General features: G+C 38.9%; 1 protein-coding gene across 8 annotated transcripts in view; it reads left to right on the top strand.

Moving 5' to 3' along the window:
• MIA2 (MIA SH3 domain ER export factor 2) overlaps positions 1-19,471 on the top strand; it is a 135,238-nt gene that overhangs the window by 49,353 nt on the left and 66,414 nt on the right. The window contains exon 1 of one of the 8 annotated variants that reach the window (XM_074213435.1): positions 7,919-9,061. The exons of 4 other annotated variants lie outside the window; for them this stretch is intronic. Coding sequence is in view for 3 of the 4 variants with exons in the window: in XM_074213433.1 (XP_074069534.1) it covers positions 13,044-13,145 (102 nt within the window). In the remaining variant the exon portion in view is untranslated. Of the gene's footprint in view, positions 1-7,918; positions 9,062-12,330; positions 12,861-12,978; positions 13,146-19,471 lie in introns of those variants that run through there. 3 more of the 8 variants (XM_074213434.1, XM_074213433.1, XM_074213432.1) reach the window with 3 other exon arrangements.

Consider the following 19,471-nt stretch of genomic DNA (forward strand, 5'->3'; position numbering starts at 1 on the left):
TTTGAGAAACAGCCATCTTCTCAGGGGAGAAAAAACTTTTTACCAACCTTAAGTGAAGAAATTTCAGCTTTGGGTTCTCTTTGTAGCATCTCACTAAAATAGTGATGGAGAACATTCCCATTCCTTTTTAGAAGTCTTATTAGTTTTTAAAATTAATTTTGTTTTAAGACAGTTTTAAGACAATTCAATTCAGTTCAATTTAACTCTTTCAAAAGATCCCCATCCAGACCAACATGATTAGGGATCATCACTTGTTAATTTGTCAAAATTGCTGACAAAATGCATAGTCATTAGTCACAATGCTTAGTCACATAGAAAGCAGGTATCCTTTCTACTGGATCTCTAATCCTAAATTTAAATTGTCCCATAACCAGATACAACAATTTATTAAACAGCAATAACTATACACAAAATCAGACACCAAAAAATACAAATTAGACATTGAATAAACCGAAAAAACCCCTATATGATAGACACTGGACATATGACAAGGATGCTAGACAAATTCCTTGCATTTCACTAAAAAAGTGCCAGAGATCTAACCACTAGACCACAAAATGCCATACTTAGATCTAAGGATAAGTCCTCAGCACCCACCCAACCACTTAAAAACCAGGGAATTCTCACCAACCTGTGAGAATCCCCAAAACCAGAAGTAAAATCCAGAAATTTGAATTGAAAAGTAACAAACTCAGCTTCAGACAAGCCACTCTATTGTGCCAGGCTCAAAATTGTCTAAACCCACATCCATCAATCAGTTCAGAATAGAGCTGGGATTTTAAAAATTTCAGATCTCTTCTCCCAGCTCTATTCTGAACTGATGGATGTGGGTTTAGACAATTTTGATCTGGAAATAGAATAAAACTTCATGGATAAAACTAACTTTTTGCTATTTCATTTTTAGCCTAAGAAAATTATGGTTCACAATAATTGTGCTGTGATATGGATGGACAGGAATTTTGAGAAGGGACAAGCCTCTGTTTGCACTCAGACATGCTCTTCCCTTCCAATAGTTTTATCCATGAAATTTTATTCTCTAGGATCTTACCAAACCCATGGGTGCATGGTATCATAAAAGATACCAACCAAGAGCTTAATGAGGAAATAATATTTATGGAAATTTCACAAAGAATCATAAAATTTTGGCAGTCAATCAGGTTATACCTTAGTACATAAAGGCATCATTGATTACTTTATGATTTTCTAACCCATCTATAAAGTCTGTTCTATGCCAGAACTGACAAAAGATCCAATTAGAAACAGAATTAGTCTCCTCTATTGACTTGATAGTTTATAATGTTATCAGATATAATATAAATATATTAAACATTGGGATTTCTCTCTTTCTAAAATGTTGTAAGTATAAGAATTTATTCTTATAGCATATATTTCTGATAGAGACAACCAGATCAGTTTCCTGCCTTCTCAGTAAAATCTTTACTCTGATTGTTTACACAACTGTGAAAGCCCAAACTTGCAGATACGATTAGAGGGGAACTAGGCTATTTCCTACAGACAAAGACTGCCTTCAGATTTATAACTGAAGGGACACAAACCTTGAGGAGGGCAGAGGCTAATAATCAGTCTTAAAAATCCCAATTAGAGGTTGATAAATCAATTTTAATATAGAATTAAAGAGTGTAAGACTTAGTCATTGGCAAGATATAGGGACTCTGGCTTAGCTCCCCAAAATCCCAAGAAAAGCCCAGTGAACTCTTCTTTGTTCTCCAGGCCAATGGAGATTAGAGAAGAGCTGTTGAGTGAAGCAACATACAGAGACCTCTGATTTAAAATTATTATTTTTTATTATTATTTTGAATCATGCTAATCAAGAGTGGTCAGAAATGAATTTAGGGCCAACCCAAATTTCTTTAGGTACCTCATGTTCTTTATTAAGATTTTAAACAGCCAATCAGTAATTTAAAAATCCTTGATATAGTTGCATTTTTAAGTTACCTTGCACAGAAGATCAAACCCAGTTATCTAATTGCAGACATAATAATAAAAATGCTAATATTTATATAGCAAATACAAGCTTTTCATTTTAAAATATTTATTATGTTAATTCACTGCTAGAATTTGCAAATGTAGTAATTTGGTGTTAGAATTTAGCTTTGCCCCAATTTATATTAGAACACAACTTAATTCACCTCAAATCTGGATTCCCCAGTCCCAGAAAGAGCACATAAGTTAACTTTTTGATTATCAGCTTCCAAATAGTTCTTTTCATTTATTTTAAAAATAAAGTTAAATTCAGGCTGGCTGCCTGCCCTTTCCTCAAGGGCAGGGCTTCTCTCCGGCCTGAATTCTAGGTTTGCTGTTAAGCCCTAGTGATGGGAGGCCATTATGGGTAGACCACATGGGTAGATATGGGAAAGGCTGCACTCCCAAACCAAGGAGGTCACTATGTTTAGATCACCAGTGATTGGGGTGGGGTATTCTTTCAGACAGCTATGGAGAATAGGTCCCCTAAACCCTGGAGAAGTATGGAACCAGCTGGGGCAAGGGGTAGCAGCTTCTGGGGTCTTGAGGAATGGGCCCCCTCCCTCTCCCCACTATTGTCCCAGGGAGGGCAGATGCAGCGGAGGAGAGTAGAGAGTTTGTCAAAAGCTCCATTTCTCCTCTCTTAGAGATAGGGAAAAACAAGGAGACAGACAGAAGGCACAGAACAAGAGAGTGTGCCTAAAACTTAGAATAGAAAAATTCCAAGAAGTCCCTCCTCTGAGAGGGGAGGGAAAGTGAAGAACAGATTAGCCAAATCAAGACCAGGAATGAGATAGATGAGGAGTTGCCACTCCAGATGCACACAGGGAGGGAATAGAAATCAACCAAACTCCATAAAAACCCAGATTTTTCAAGAGATAAAAGAGTCTTTTTAATAATTTTCCACCAGTCATAGGGGAGAAAAAGGAGGGGGGGGTTTCTTGCTAATCTTCCTAGGTGGTGCTCCCTCCCTATGTTTCTATATGGGGTGGCTGGATTCCATGTACAGGATTCTATCTCCAAGTTGTCTAACTTTTTTTTATAATTGATATTTTATTTTATTTTTCCAATTACATGTTATGAAAGTTTTTCAACATTCATCCACAAGCATATGCATATTTTTAAGTTATAAACTTTCCTTCCACCTCTCTTCCACCCCCTCCCCTCAGTGGTGAACAGTCAGGTGAATATTCTACATACATATTTGTGTTTAACATGTTTACAAATTAGTCATTTTCTTTTCTTTTTTTTACAAGATAGTGGGGTTAAATGACTTGTCCATGGTCACACAGCTAGGTAATTATTAAGTGTCTGAGGCTGGATTTGAACTCAGGTCCTCCTGACTAAAGGACATTTTCAGTATAAAGAATTAGGATTAAGGGAAAAGAAAGAAAACCATGAGATATGAAAGAAATACATAAGAGAAAATTTTTAAAAGTGAATGTAGTGTTCATTCAGATTCTGTAGGGTTTTGTTTTGTTTTGTTTTGTTTTTTTCCTCTGGGTGGGGATAGCCTTGTCCATAGCAGGTCTCCTAGGGCTATCCTTGCTCTCTGAACCTCTGAGAGTAGCTGTTTCCATCAAAGTTGATCAACTCACAATGTTGCTAAGGTGAACATTATTCTCTTGGTTCTGCTCCCCTTACTCAGCCTCGGTTCCTATAATTCTTTCCATGCTTGGTTTCTTATAGAACAATAGCATTCCATAGTATTCATGTACCATAACTAGTTCAGCCATTCCCCAATTGACAGGCATTCTCTCAATTTCCAATTCTTTGAGCTCTGGCTGACATTTAACATATATTGCCAATTCTAACAATACCATCTTCCTGAGACCAAAATATAAATAAATAAATATATGAATAAATAAATACATGAAAACATAATAAAAACTCTACATTTGGTAAATTTATGGCCTACCTATTTGACAACATGTGAGCTAGGGCCAGGAGCTTTAATGAGCCTTCTCCCTGCTCACCTATATAAGAGCTCTAAGCTAAGAGCTGAATCCCCTTAGGGGTCTACCACACCACAAACTCAGAAGCACAAAATTTGTATATTTGGGTGACTTTACAAAAAGTGTCCCCTTTGCAGTGGTCTGTCTCCCCCAGGAACCAATACCAATGCACATTCCTCCTACAGAGATCTCCAGGGAGAAATTGAGAGAGCCAGCCCTTAAATTTAAATTTTGGTCTAATTTAGGAAGGATGGGCAAAGTTAAGGGTCTCTTACCTCCTAGAGGTCCAGGGCCAAATTTGTCCCTTTGTTGCTCACCAGTATGATGATGGGAATTGGGTGGTGGCATCAGAGAAAGGGCCCAAAATAAGGGCTCAGTTTTTCTTAGTGAAGAACTGACCTGGGAGGTATAAAAGCTTCAGACTTTCATTCACAGACTGCAAAGTTCACCTATTTCATGGCCCAGAAACAGTTCACGTGTTAGCTTCATCTGCAGAGACAGGTTGAATAACAAAAGTTGGCAAGGGAAGAGGAAGAGGAGGCAGCCATAAGAAATGGCTGTGTACGTGGCTCCGAAACCCACCCTGGGGGGCTGTGGGCCAGTTAGGGAGTCTTGTCTACTTCCTGTGCAGGGAGCAGTCAGAGAAAAAGGGGGTCAAATAGTGACTGCTCCCTTTGTGTGGAAGACTGAGAGGGAAGCTGGAGGAGGGCTAGGGGATGGGACTAGGGCTGCTCTTACCTCAGTGAATTTACATTTAACATTAGAGAGTTACTTCGAACAATGGAGAGACTTTACATCTGAGAGGGGCCCAAGCTGAATAATCTGGGGTAGGAACAGTCAGAAAATATCAGACAGGCACAAGTCATATTTTCTCAAAATAAAAAGCTAGACAAGATATTTCTCTTTCAATACTGTAGCTTGGGGAACCTCTCTGGACTGAGGTGGAGAGCTGAATCCAGAGATTACCCCTCTCTTGGTTGGTGGCAGCCCTTTTCATCTGATTTACAACTGAAAATTCCGACTTTGTTGGGTCTCGCCTCTTAAGAATTGGACCTGACTTTTCTATTTGTCTTCTTAAAGCAATGGAATCTACTTACAATGAGAATATTCATCAGATGGATAGAGCAATATTTAAACCTGGACCCAAGCTTCTACTAGAAGTGGATGTGGGATTTACTCTATCTGAATTTGAAGATTACCTTTAAGCCACAGAACCACCAATCAGTAATTCATTGCAGAAGTGTTAGGACTAACTTGACAGTGACAGTCTGCTGTATGATATTCCCAGGACCATGGGTGAAAAGTTCACAAGATCTTTTCTTGGCTCTTCATTCTCATTTTGGACATAACAAGCTTAATAATTTGTTTCCTTAGCCTTCAACATATTAGAAGCAAAAAATTGGAAAGGGAAGAATAGGCTGCTATTGAAAGACATCCACAGCCAAAGAATTGACCTATGATATCCTAACAGAAGAGGAGACAGATAAATTACAAACAAATAAAGAGGACATACTAAAATATCTCAAGTGGTCCTCAGTTTTGATGGTGACAAATCCAGCAATGTTGATTGAAGCCCTGCTTCACATTATTGGGTAGTTTCATAAATTGTTCAGGCCAAAAAATTGTCAGCCTGTAGTTAAGCTTCTGATAACGTGCAGCCATCAAAACTCAAGAAGTAAAGCTTCCCAGGGGCATTTAGCAGAAGAAAAAGCAGGCGGGTCGAGGCATACTTATCAATATTATAGAAGAGAGTACTTAGTTTGGGGTCCATATGCTTGATATTATATTGGGATTTCTCAAGTTATTTTGGATATTAATTATAATTTATTAATACCATTATTGATTAGTAATGTTAGGTACAGTGATATTATACACTGCATGTAGTTTTATTTTTAATGGATGATAAAATACAGTACTTTGATGATAAAGTATCACATTTTTTCTTTTTATATTTAATAGTATCTTATTTTTCCAATTACATGTAAAGACTATTTTCAACATTCATTTTTTGAAAAATTTTGAGTTCCAAATTTTTCTCCCATCCTCCTTTCTCCTTCCCTTCTTTTCCCCCTCCCTTCCTTTCACCCCTCCCAAGACAGCAAGCAATCTGATATAGGTTAAATATATATTTCTACATTAGTAATGTAGTATCTTTTTTTTAGGGACAAAAAAGTTTTATTACTTATTACTGTGGTTAGCAGAAGCTAAGGGAGAGATAAAATAAGGGTGATAGGCTGATCTACTGAGGGGATGAGCAAGAAAGAAAATAAAGACATTTAGGAGGAGCAGCAAGGGATAAGCAGCAAAGAAGGAAAAGTGAGGTCAGTACAACAAAGTGTGGTAACTGGGCTGAGCCTAGGGGATCTACAGCATATGAGATATATGAGGACCTGAGGGTTTATTAGGTGGATGATGCTCCCCAAGAGTGGAATAGCTTCCCAAAGAGAGACCACAACTCAACTTGAGGAGAGGGTGGATTTTTAAAGAGGCAGAAAAATGAGATAATTAAGGTGTATCACCATTTCTTAACCTAAAAAAGAAAATTAAGTATAGATCCTAGATTTGAAAAATTTTGGCTGAACATCAATCACTGTATTTAAAGTTTGTGTTCATAAATGAATGGATGGATGAAATACTAAAGCTTTTATTAAGTGCTTAATATATGCAAAGCAATGGGGAATCAAATAGGAAATTTGCTCTTAATAACTAATATACTTTTGTCATTCTGGAGCTTCCAATCAAGGTTGCTTATGCAGAATAATAATAATCTTTGAATATGCAATTTTTCCATAGAACTAATGTATGAAATTTTTTGCCCAGTTATTCCATTACTTCAATTCAATGGTAATTCTGTTGGGCTTTGTATATTTTAGTGTGCAAAAGACTTGGGCTAATGTTATTGTTTATTAGTCAAGATTACAGAAAGTTTTTATTTTTTAAAAACAATAACAATAACAAACAGCTGGTCAGGTGGTAGGAAAAGACTTCTTAATGGATTTAAGTTTCATATATACACATATGTAGAAGCACATGGACATAATATTTATTAAGTTCAGATATTTTTAGTTTGGGCATTCTGGAAAGATAAACCCAGTTTACTAATATGAATTTAGGGATTTCCTGAAGATCACTTAGTTTAGGATGGCTACAATATCATCAGACATACTTTTGGACATCAAAAGGTAAAGCTAGCAATTTCAGTAAGAAAGAATGGGGCAAGGAGGGAATATATGAATCCTTGTTTCAAGCCTCCTGAAAAAAGATTATTTTCAAATGATCTGACTTCTACATTAATTTTTTAGCCATTTTATAGTTCAAAGAATTTCTATGAATTTTAAAATATTCTTCTTTGCATTTTTACTTGCATGCTGCATTTATGTTTTCAGCAGAGTGGAAATTGCCCAGATCTTGTTCAACCAGTAACTCTAGATCAAATAAGTTCTGAGAACAACTCTTACATCATCAGGATTCTGAGAAAGAACAGGTAGCTCAGCAATTGTTTGGTTTTTCTTCCAAAGATAGTTCTTGTAACTCTCTATTATGTAGCTCAATTAGTTCAATATGACTTGTGCTTAAGAGATTTGAGATGGGGCCCTACTTGAGGCAGTCAGAATGTCTATTCATGACCAAGTAAACTTTGAATAAGATACTATAAGCAGGTGAGTCTAGTGTTAGTTTTTCTCAAGTTTTTTGGTCACAAACTTCCTTTACATTTTTAAAAAGTAAGATCTCAAAGAAGTTTTGTTATTGATGATTATATTTATTGGTAATTGTTACATTTCAAATTAAAACTAATAAAATTTAAAATACTAATTCATTTAAAAATAACAATAAAACATGTTATCATTTTTTTATGAAAAAATAACTGTTTTCCAAAACAAAGAAATGTGAGGATGAAATTATTTTGCATATTTTGCAAATTGCTTTAACTGATTAATTAAATAGAAGCTAGCTAGATTCTCATTCCTTCTCCTGCTTTCAATCTGTTGTGATAAGTTTTGGCTGAAGACTATGGAGAAAATCTGGTCTCACCAGATATGTGGTTGGAAGAAGTAAGACTATTTTAATAGGCAAATAACTCTTTGGCATTATTAGGAAAAATAGTTTGGACCTCATGGATCCCCTGAAAGTGTCTTGGGAAACTCCAGGAATCCTCAAACCACACCTTGAAAACTGCTTGTCTAGAGGAAAGTATGTTGGAGCCCAATCAACAGACTAGAACTTAACATAGTGTCTAGCACATAAAAAGTGTTTAATAAATGTTTGCTAACTTGTTGACTTGACCTAGGCTCAAATCCTGCCTTTGATGTTCACCGTCTGAGTCTGTTCTCTAAATTATCTATGTGACTCAGTTTCCTTATCTGTGAAAAGACAGGATCAGAATAAATTATCCTTGAACTTCATTATATTTTGAAATTCTATGACGTTATAATGGCAAACCTATTGAATGCATTCAATTTTGCAAAAATTAATTAAGTACCTTCTGTGTTGCATTTTCTCCTAACCCTAAAACTTCAAAAACTCTAAAATTTCAAAAGAAATTCATATTGCAAATATTTTATAAACCACCTAAGGAGTTAAATCTAAATAGCGAAAAATAATACTTTCTAATTTGGAATGAAGAAAAGAATGAAATGTCGCTTAGTAACAGAAAAATAATGAATTTGATTACAACAAGAAAGAAGTAGAGGAGGTGATAAAAAAATACTGAAGTTGGCATTAAAAAATTAACAGAACTTTAAGAATCAAAAAAGAATTGACATAACCTTAAGTTAATATTCACAAATTATTGACCACAATATAAAAAACTTAACATTTTCTGCTCCTTAGATTAAAAACAGAAAAAAGATTGTCTTTATATGTGTTTTAAAAAATTCAGTTAAGGAGAGAAGCTGGCCATGAAATCAGATATTGAGTTGTTAGTCGTGACTCTACCTGTGGCACCCCTTTACAGCACAAGTGTCAAAACAGGATCTCTCCTTTTTAGATAGGAGTATACAGGATTTCTCTGACTCAGGAAACTTCTGAAAGAAATGTAAGGCTTTTTAGTGCTCGCTAGAACTAAGCAGATTGGGATATGCTAGGATCTTTTCAAATTGTCTACTGAGGATTTAGCAGAAGAGGTAAGTAACTGAGAAGAGAGACTTGGTTTGGTATCCAGTCACTCAGCTCGTTATGTGGCAATACTATGTAATTTTTGCCATGCACATATCCCTTGGAAGATTTTAGACATGTTTTTTTTTTCTTTTCTGATCTATATTATAACTGTTTGTGTTGAAGAATAATTAGGTTGAAAGTTATTAAGATAAATAATCTGTTTTAGGGTAACAGAGTCTGTTTGTGTTGTGTTATAAACAAGACCTGAGGAGGTCTCTGAAAATAGCCCAACTTGGCAGAATTACTCTGCAGCTGAAAGCACAAGTATATGCGTGAATTGTTCTGGAATCTTCTCAAGTTATAGATATGTTGAAGTTCTAATGTTATAAGGAAAATACAGCTTAGAATTAGTCACTTTGCTTTATATTTCTCTTTTCTCTTGTGACTATTTCATAAACTGATTTCATAATTTAAATTATAATTGTTTTGCATAGTTAATTACCTATTATGGATTACTTAATTGCTACTAATATTGGAAAAAATGGATTATATTCCTCAATCTTATGTTGCAAACTGGAAGATTTAGAGTGAATTCAGGAAAACAGATCTCACTAAACTAAGGAGATTTTTATAAATGTTATTTTATTTTTTCCAAATATATGCAAAGATAGTTTTCAACATTCATCTCTAAGATTTTTCTACTTCCTTCCTCTCCTCCTTCCCCATAATGAGTAATCTGAAATAAGTTATACATGTACAATCATGTTTAACATATTTCCAAATTAATCATGTTGTGAAAGAAGAATCTGAACAGAAGGTAAAAAACCATGAGAAAAAACAACCATAAAAAAAATTTTTAAAAATTGAAAATAGTATGCTTTGCTCTGCATTCAGATTCCACATATTTTTTCCTCTGAATGTGGATGGCATTTTCTATCATAGGTCTTTGAGATTTGCTCTTGATCACTGAATTGTTGAGAGGAGCTAAGTCTGTCATAGTTGTTCATCACAAAATGTTGCTGTCAATGTGTATAATGTTCTCAAGGACACATTTTTAATGTTATTTTGGCAAAATAAAACCCTCAAACCCCCTAAACCAAACAAAATAAACCCCATTGCTGTGCAATGGAGAGTGCTGGAATTAAGAGTGAAGGGATCAGACACTTTGCTTTATATTGTTAGAAGTTTAGCTTTGTCACTTCTTATCTTTGTAATCTTGGGCAAGTATCTTGGCTTCTCTGACTTGTTTCTTCATTGTAAAATGAGGAGGTTGAATAGGAGCCCCTCCTAGGTTGTGGACCCTATGGCCTTATGCTAGGTTGACTTTATTTTGGGAAACATCTTGTGGGACCTGAGAATCCATAAACCTTTGGGTTAGTCTAGGGCATTTGGGAAATGTATGCTAGTTGTCATGGGAGAAAATTTTTACAGAGATGATATGAATTAGGTCAGGAATCTGAAAGTAGGTTGGTAAGGTTCTTTAAAACCTTTTTTAAAATGATGGAGAGGAGTTAAGAGCCAACAAGCATGTTATGTGTCTGGTACTGTGCTGAGCACTAGGAGATACAGAGAGGGGAAAAAGTTTCTTCCCTTAACAAGCTCACCTTCTAATGGGTGGAGAAAATTTGAAAATGACTATTTACAAACAAGATACTGACAGGACAAATGGGGGTAATCCCAAAGGAAAGGCTGTGGGATTGGTGGGTAGGGAGTAGGAAACTATTCTTGCAGAAGCCTTTTTCATTGTGATTTGGAGGAGGTAAGAAGAGAGACTTCCAAGAATAAGGGGCAGTTTAGTGAAAATGAACACTCAGGAGATGGACTATTTTGTGTGTGTGTGTGTGTGTGTGTGTGTGTGTGTGTGTGTGTGTGTCACTGGATCACTGAGTAAGTGAATAACGATAAAGTGAAAGAAAACTGGAAAGATCTTATAGGGTTGTAAAAAGGCTTTAAAAAAAAACCAAACAGAGGCTACTGATTCAGTAGGGAGCCACTAGAGATTGTTGACAAGATCAGATTTCACCTTCTAGGAAGATTACTTTGATAGCTGAGTGGAGGATGGATTAGAGGAGGGAGAGATTCAAAGCAGAACCATCCACTGGAAGGCCATTGCAATAATCCAGGTGTGAAGTGATAGATGATAGCCACCAAGGTGACGTGACAGTATTAGAGGAAAGGGGTGTATGTGTGTGTGTGTGGGGGGGGGCACATGTGATGTTGAAAAGGTAAAATCAATAGGTCTTGGCAACAGATTGGATATGGGGTGGAGGGGTAAAGGAATGACAAGCAGATTTTGATGCTATCTTCATAGGGAATTTTGGAAGGGGAGAAAGTATAGAGGGGAAAAGGGAATTTGTTTGATTTGGGATATGTTGAATTTAAAATTACATTGCTTTTAAAATGTCCAGTAGACAGCTGAAAATGAAAGATAAGAAGAGAGGTTAGGGCTGAATAAATAAATCTGAGAATCAATTATGATTTACATAATTAAATCTGTGGCATCATCAAAAAATTGTACCAGGGTCAAAGAGAAGAGAGGCCAGGACAGAGCCTTGGGGATATCAAGTATGAACTGCCTGGATGAAGAAATCAGGATGAGTATGAAATACTTAAATATAGTGGTTTTATTTTTTTCCACCATAGGTGGGCTACCTCTTACCCAAAATTTAGTCATGCACTTAATAAATGCTGGCTAAAACTTAGGAGACTGTTATTGAATGAAACAGACCTTTCAAATTTTAGGTAGTCAGAAGGAAGAGCCTCTCATTTCAGTAACAATGAGGACATTAACACGATTAAGAACCAATATGATTACCCTTAAAAGGGTAAAACTAGACATCTTAATTACCAAATTCGGCCTGGAGTAATTTATTAAAAAAACTTAAATCTGGGTACAAAAACTGAATTTAATAACCATATATTTTGGGGCTCGTGGTTTCTTTTATCGTTTCCTTGTCGAAGGGTACATGCGGAGGTTAAATTTTGACTTGGCCAAAGCTACCCGTCCTTCCTGCCAAGAGGCCAAAGGCCTGACGTGCCTGGCATTCTAACCACTAAATTCATCCATTCTAACCAATGAAAACGTTTCATGTTTTTTGTTCTTCCTCCCATACTCTATGCCTGGCATATAGTTGGCGCTTACTAAAACGCTCATTGGTTGACTCTTTCACAAAGGCGTCGCTCTCCCCGGACTGACCCTCTAAATGGCCAATAAGAGGAGGGGCGGGGCTTAGTGCGTCCAAGCAGAGCCGCACACCGCGGGTGGCGGGGGGAGGGACTATCCAGGTGTGCTGGGCGAAGAGGCTCATCCGCACCACACAAGTCGCCTAGCCTGGGTCTCAAACTTGGAAGCGGAAAGAGCAGCTCACACGCATGCGTGCGCTTCCAGAGCCTCGCTCCAGGCCAGATGAATTATGGGGCTTGTAGTCCCCACGCCACGCCACGGCACGGCAGCCTGCGGGCACTTTCGACTCCTAAATCGGGTCCACCAAATTCTGCTCCGCCCGCTTCTCCTTTGTCATTCTTCCTATCCTCAAAGCGCTCAGCGGTTAATTGAAATTGTAAAGAGGCTTAAGCAACATCTATACCCCGCCACTACGCCTCAGAGCGCAGGGTGCGTTTCCGCTGCACTCCGCCGACCCCTTTAAGAAAGCAGGGACTAGCCTGCGGCTCCTGGCTCCGCCCCGCCCCCCGCGCAGCGCCGCTTCCTGTTTGGTCGAAACCAAAGACGGGGGGAGCGGAGCATGAATTAAACGTGGACGGCGGAAATGGCTCGGCGCTCCGAGGTCGAATGCTCGTTAATTTAGAGTTGGAATGACGAGCCCGGTAAGTTGGGCGCTCTAATAGGGCGGGTTCGGGTCTTTTACTGCCGGCCACCGATATCGCCTCACCCCCCGGCCGGCTCCGCTAATGGTACCTCTCGGTTACCTAGGCGCCGGCCCCGGCAGCCGGCCCCGCAGCCCGCAGCCGGAGCGGAGGTCGCCGCGGCGGGTGTCGCAGCTCGGGGCCATGGCTGCCGGAGGGGGCTCCGGGGTGGCCCTCGCCGCGGTGGAAGGGCCCGGGGCCGCCGCGCAGCTGTGTTACGGGCTGGTTCTGGAGAAGCTGCGCAACGTGAGCTCGCGCGGAGGCCGGGGCGGGGGGCAGGGTCTGAAGGCCGGGTCCCGGGCGGGGGGCCGGGGTGGCCAGCCGGGGGTATGATCCTTCCAGTCACGATTTATGCCGCCGTCCTGCGGAGCCCGGCTGCCGCGGCTGGCGGCTGGCTGGCTGGACTGCAGCCGGCGCAGGGGCCATGGCACCCATTCCGAAGACGAGGGAACGGGCCGGGGGACTAGCCCAGGGCCAGGCGGGCCGGGGGACTAGCCCAGGACCAGACGCGTCGGGGGACTAGCCCAGGGCCAGGCGGGCCGGGGGACTAGCCCAGGACCAGACGCGTCGGGGGACTAGCCCAGGACCAGACGCGTCGGGGGACTAGCCCAGGGCCAGGCGGGCCGGGGGACTAGCCCAGGGCCAGGCGGGCTCGGCTCCTTGCAGGGCCGTGTTCACGTCCCTGACTCTGACGCCACCTGTCAAGCCCGGAGAAACTTACTTAACTTTTTAGACTCGAATCTCTCTCCGAAAAATTCAGTGAAGTAGACTCTCCTAAGGGCTTAGCATTTGCTAGACCTGTCCTAGGCGCTGGAATGAAGGGGGTTGACTAGATGGTCCCTGACGGCCCTCCTAGCACCACATCTGTAGTCTGTGATCCAGACAATTATTGCATAATGCCGTGTTACTTTTTTAAAAAGTTTGTACCAGTTTTCAGTTCCATAAATAATATTTTGAAAATATTTTGAATAATATTTTGAAAAGCCAGGATTTGTGCTTCAGAATCAGATCAAATGAAGACACTTGCAGACCGTCTGACAGTTAAAGTTTATTTAGCTATGGCAGGAAAAGGATATTTAGCAAGAATGCCATATGATCACTTGAAGATTGTCTTCCTTCAGGTTGTGGTTATTTTGGTCCGCTTTTCAAAAGCCTGATTTTTTTTTTTGTGCTTAATGCTAGTCAGAAATAACACCAGCAGTTTGAACATAGTCACTTTAGACCAATTAAGTATCTAAAATGGTTTTAATATCTTCCAAAGTAAAAAATTAGTTTAACCCATTGAAGCTGGGACATGGGGTGAGAATAATGGATTTAGAACATTGCATCTATTATATCCCATTCTTTTGTGGCAAAGCCATAAAGGTCTTCTTTGTAGATTTTTAACCACTTAAATATCCTTAGGACCATTACTAGATAACCCTTAGTCTGGGGGATGCAAGGAGCTTGGCATAGGTTTGGGAAGAAGAGGAGAAAAGTTAAAGCAAAAAATAGCATAATCTTCCATGTTCCCCATCCCACCTTCTTTCCAAAACAAGCAATGTCAAGTCATCTGAAGGAGAGAGATGAAATATGGAGAATAGTGATCAAAATTCCTAGACTTCACTTCCCTCCTTTTTTAAGATCTGAGTCCCAAATTTGAAGTCTTGTCCATATGATATGAGATGCATATTTTCAGTTTAAAATGTCAGGTGGTGATTATCGATGGAAATGTAAAGTAGTAAGAAGTCATTATCTTCTTATGTGAATCCTGCCCTGGTGCTCTGCTCAGTCATGAGAATTGCCCATTATGACTGCCTCATAGTTACCTGTCAGAGCAGCCAGGGAGACCCATTGAATGGGAGAAAAGGAAAATTGTCAAAGCCTTGACCCTTTAGAAGAAATGAAATAGTTTTATCTCCCCAATTCCACTCTGCTGCCATTGGGGTCTTTGTCACTTGAGCTTTCTTCCATTGAGGCCAGCTTTGCTCTCCACTCTGCTGTCTCCTTCTGCTTGACCCTAGTGCCACTTATCTACTGCTGCTGTCTTTCCCCTCATTCTTCTGGAGCTTTGTATTGTGCATTCTGCCAGAGCCAGGCACAGCTCTCCTGAGCCAGGGTCTAGCAATCCCTCCCTCCTTGAAGTGGTATCCTAGCAGTCCTAGTGTTCTGTGCTTGGGTTGCCCCCTGTACTTGGCTGAGCGCTGCTCCTCCTTGATTCTAATAATGTTCTTCTGTACCACAGTGAGAGTGTTGCTGTGGGAGTGCCACTGCCCTTCTTTGCCTGGGGCTGCCTCTTCAGCATCCCGAGAGTTACCCTTCTGTGTCCAGAGAGAAGACTGCCAGGGCCAGTCCTGCTTCCCCTGCCTATATATCAGGCAGCTTTCTACCCTTCACTGGAAGTTCCAGAGAGAAAGAATTAAAGTTGGTACCACTAATAGACCGGTACATCTCCTCTGCATATCAGCTGAAATGCCTTCGGTGCATTTGCCCACATTCTTAATTATAGAAAGTCTCTGCTCTGGAGACCCTTCAACATTAGCATTTCAGGACACTCCCCTTCCCTAGTCCTTAGTGTCTTGGACCAAAGAGCTCTAACAGAGTCCAAACAGTGCAGTTCCTCATAGTCTATAATAGTAATGGCTAGCATTTAGCTAGTGCTTTAAAGTTTATAGTCCATTTTATATATGTTAACTCATTTTATTCTCATGACAGCCTGGTAAGGTAGGTGTTAAAATAATATTCCTATTTTGCCCAGTGTCACTCATCTAATAAGTATCTGAGTCTGAATTTGAACTCATATCTTACTGACTCCAGGTCTAACACTGGACTACTTGGCTGCCAGCTGAATGCCATATGAAAAGTTGCCTGTCAGTTTCTTTACACAGCTTTTAAATAATCCCAAACTTTCGGTATTTAGGGAAGGCTCAGGTTTACTATAGCCAATAAGTCTAGAGAGCAAACCTGACCTTGAGATTTAATTGACTCACTGTTCTATGGCTTGATCTGTTGACTTGGCTTACTTGGTTGCCTGTGAACAAAAATGCCACATGGAGTTCCAGTCACTCCCTGATCCTTGACTGTTGGACCACCGTGGCCAACACAGAAGTGTGGGAGTCAGGCTTAGCTAAACCAACTCATCCATTGAGGAAACAACAAGTACACAGAGAAGTAAGTACAAAATATATACAAAGTACTGCTTGAGGAATAGGGATAGCTAACCACAGGAATCATGAAGTACTTCTGTAGGAGGTGAAGGGACCTAGGAATTCCAAGTGTGAGGTAAAGAAGAGCAGAGAGCCTGCAAAATTAGTGTGGTAAAAAATGGAACATCTTGTGTTGGAGACAGTAAGTTTGCCAGTTTGACTAGAATGTAAAGTGCACAAGAAATTTAATATGAAATCAATACAGAAACATAGGTAGGAGTCAGACTTCGAGGATCTTTAAATGTCAGGTGAGTTTGTATTTTATACCAGAGGCAGTAGGAAGCTACTGAAACTTCTTAAGTGGGGAAGGAACATGATCAGACTTGTGCTTCAGGAGAATGAGTTTGGCATCTATATGAAAGATGGTTTGGAATAAGAGGTGAAGTAGAGGCGCAGTGTTTGTATAGATGAGCAGTGAATGGGAGTGCATGATCTCATTAAGTGGAGAAGGGAGGGATGTGAAAGAAGTGAAAGTGGAATTAATAGAAACTCAGCAACTGATTATGACTTGAGGGAGTGAGGGACAGTTAAGAGTGGAGAATGATTTTGAAGCTGCAAATCAAATTGAATGAATCACAGTGTGGAAGTATTTGACTCTGAGAAAATAGGTTGTGACCTGTTGGTAAAGGACTTTAAAAACTAAATTGAAAAGTTTATATTTAATTCTAAAAATAATAGGAAGCTACTGAAATTGGTTGAGTAGGGGAGTGATCAAGTGACTTTAGTGGTAGGATGTGCTGGAGCACTGTGAAATTTGGAAAACCAATTAGGAGGCTCTTGAAATAATCTAGTCAAGAATTGGTGAGAGGTATGTTGATAGCTTTAGCATAGAGAGAAGAAGTTGGATCTGAGAAATGTTGGCAGTATTTGATAACTGTTTGGATATATGGTGTAAAGGAAAGGGAAAAATCAAGAATAATGCCCACATAATGAACCCAAGATATCAGAAAGATCATCTTTGAAAAAACTAGGGTGGTTTTGGGTGGAGGGGACAAAGTTTGGGGGGAGAAATAATTTCACTTTTAGACATGTTGAATTTGAGATATTTCTGGGAATATTTAGATGAGAGGCAAATTTAAAAAGGGAATAGCTGGTTAAAAAGGTGGCTAGATGGTGTTTGAAAACAGGAATTGGATTTCTGGACTACAACATCAAATATAAAAATGATGAGTTCTTTGTCAGTGTTGGAATAGACCTAGCAAGCATTGATAAAATATTGCCCCAGAGTCTTAAAAATCTGAGAGTATTTTTTTAACTAAAAAGATATAGAGGGGCGGCTAGGTGGTGTAGTGGATAAAGTACTGGCCTGGAGTCAGGAGTACCTGGGTTCAAATCCAATCTCAGATACTTAATAATTACCTAGCTGTGTGGCCTTGGGCAAGCCACTTAACCCCATTGCCTAGCAAAACCAATATATATATATATGTGTGTGTGTGTGTGTGTGTATGTATGTATGTATGTATGTATGTATATGTAGAGGGGGAAAAAAACTACTGAAATATAACCACTATACTAATACTACAGAAAATACAATGGAAGAGCAGAGATGGTGAGAAATCCATAGTATATAAAAAAGTCCAAGAAAAGAACTGTTAGTAAAATCCATGGCCTTGGAGGAAGAAATGTGATGTAGTGGAAAAATGCTAGTTTTACAGACAGGGATTGGAATATTCCCAATAAAATCTTCTTAGGGTTAATAATTCTATTGAAGTCTTCTCAGGATTAAGAAATATTAAGAAAACCAAACCATAATTCTTAGAAGAAAGACCTTGCATTCCAAGACAAGTTACATTACTTCAATAAAATAGTTATAATCCTGAAGGTTATTCTCACCATCTGGATGGTCAGGTAATATTTTATGAATTTTATTCTTTTCTTTGTAGCTGGGGTAGATTTTTGTGAGTAGAATGTAACTCCGAAGACTAACCAATGAGTCAACAGAGAGAGGGGATTGGGAGGAGGAGGGGATTGAGTTGGGCCATATCTTGCTTGTCTATCCATTTGGGGCAGCTCCTTGATCCTCATTACCTTTGTGAAACTTGGAGTGTGCCCTTCTCTCATGAAAAGCAAATAAAAACTTTATTTTTCTCAGACCAGTCCTTGAAGATTCTTAGTGTATTTTTATCCTACACCTAGGTCAGATTCTGACTATGTTACTTTCTACTTGTGTGACTTTGGGTAAGTCACTAAACATTTCTTACGTGACTTGCTTTAGCTATAAAATGATATGAAATGGACCTCTGGGGTCACTTCCAGCTCTACTTTGTGATAAAGAGATCATGACAAACTGTAACTAGATTGAACTCTGTAATTATAACTATATAATACTCAGATCTCCAATTCGGGGAACAGAAACCCAAAGGTGGCCCATGCCTTTCATCATTAGGAAGTTTTCTCTCCTAGAACTTCTTTCTCTTTCTCTTAACTTGGGATACATGGACCTCCAAGAAGAGGTCTTTTGGTATGTTTTAGTATATGTTTCATACTATGAAGTTCAGAAAAATCTACAGCTTTATTTTATCTTAACTGCACACTAAAATTGAGCATTTTTTTATTAGTTAAAAATATTATTCTGGGAAAGTGTTCATAGGTTTCACTGTACAGCCAAAGGGATCCATTAAAAAAAAGCGTAAATCTGTTTCTTTTCAACTTCTGTTCAAAATTTTGATCCCTCTTTAAATCTGACACCTCTGCAAATACTTTATCTTTTTCTCTTTTTAGGTTTTGTTTTTTTTTTTTGCAAGGCAATGGGGTCAGGTACTCCTGACTCCAGGACTGGTTGCTCTATCCACTGTGCCACTTAGCTGCCCCTCTGCAAATACTTGAAAACAGAATTATCCTGCTATTTCTCTCCTTGTTCTCCCCCAAATTTTAAATCTTTATAAAAAACATCTTCAATTCCTATAAATGCCTCTTTAAGTATGTTACCACAGGGGTAACATAATTTGTTAAATTCACAGAAACTCATCACTATTAGGCTAGCTACTTGATTTCTTTTACCATGGCAACACTGGAAATAGAGAAAAATACAAAATGATCTGCAGTTCTGTTTGGGTACTTTTCACTTCCACGGTGACAGTACCAGAAAATGAATCAGAAAATGTTGAAGATTGACAGTTTTTAGACAATAAACTATAAACATTGTTATTATTCTGAATGTGAATCTTTGCCAATCAATTTAAACTATGAATATGATATATATATATATATATATATATATATATATATATATATATATATATATATATATATATATATATAGCTTGCCTGTCTTTTGTGTTTGCCTTGCTTTGTGTTTGTGTTTGTGCTTGTCTTTTTGTTAGGTGATGGAGAGAGAAAGACAAAATAAATGAAGCAGTTTCTCTTCTTGGATTGGGTTGAGTTTAA

Source organism: Macrotis lagotis, chromosome 1 (genome assembly GCF_037893015.1).
Source record: "Macrotis lagotis isolate mMagLag1 chromosome 1, bilby.v1.9.chrom.fasta, whole genome shotgun sequence".
NCBI classification, from domain to species: Eukaryota; Metazoa; Chordata; class Mammalia; order Peramelemorphia; family Peramelidae; genus Macrotis; species Macrotis lagotis.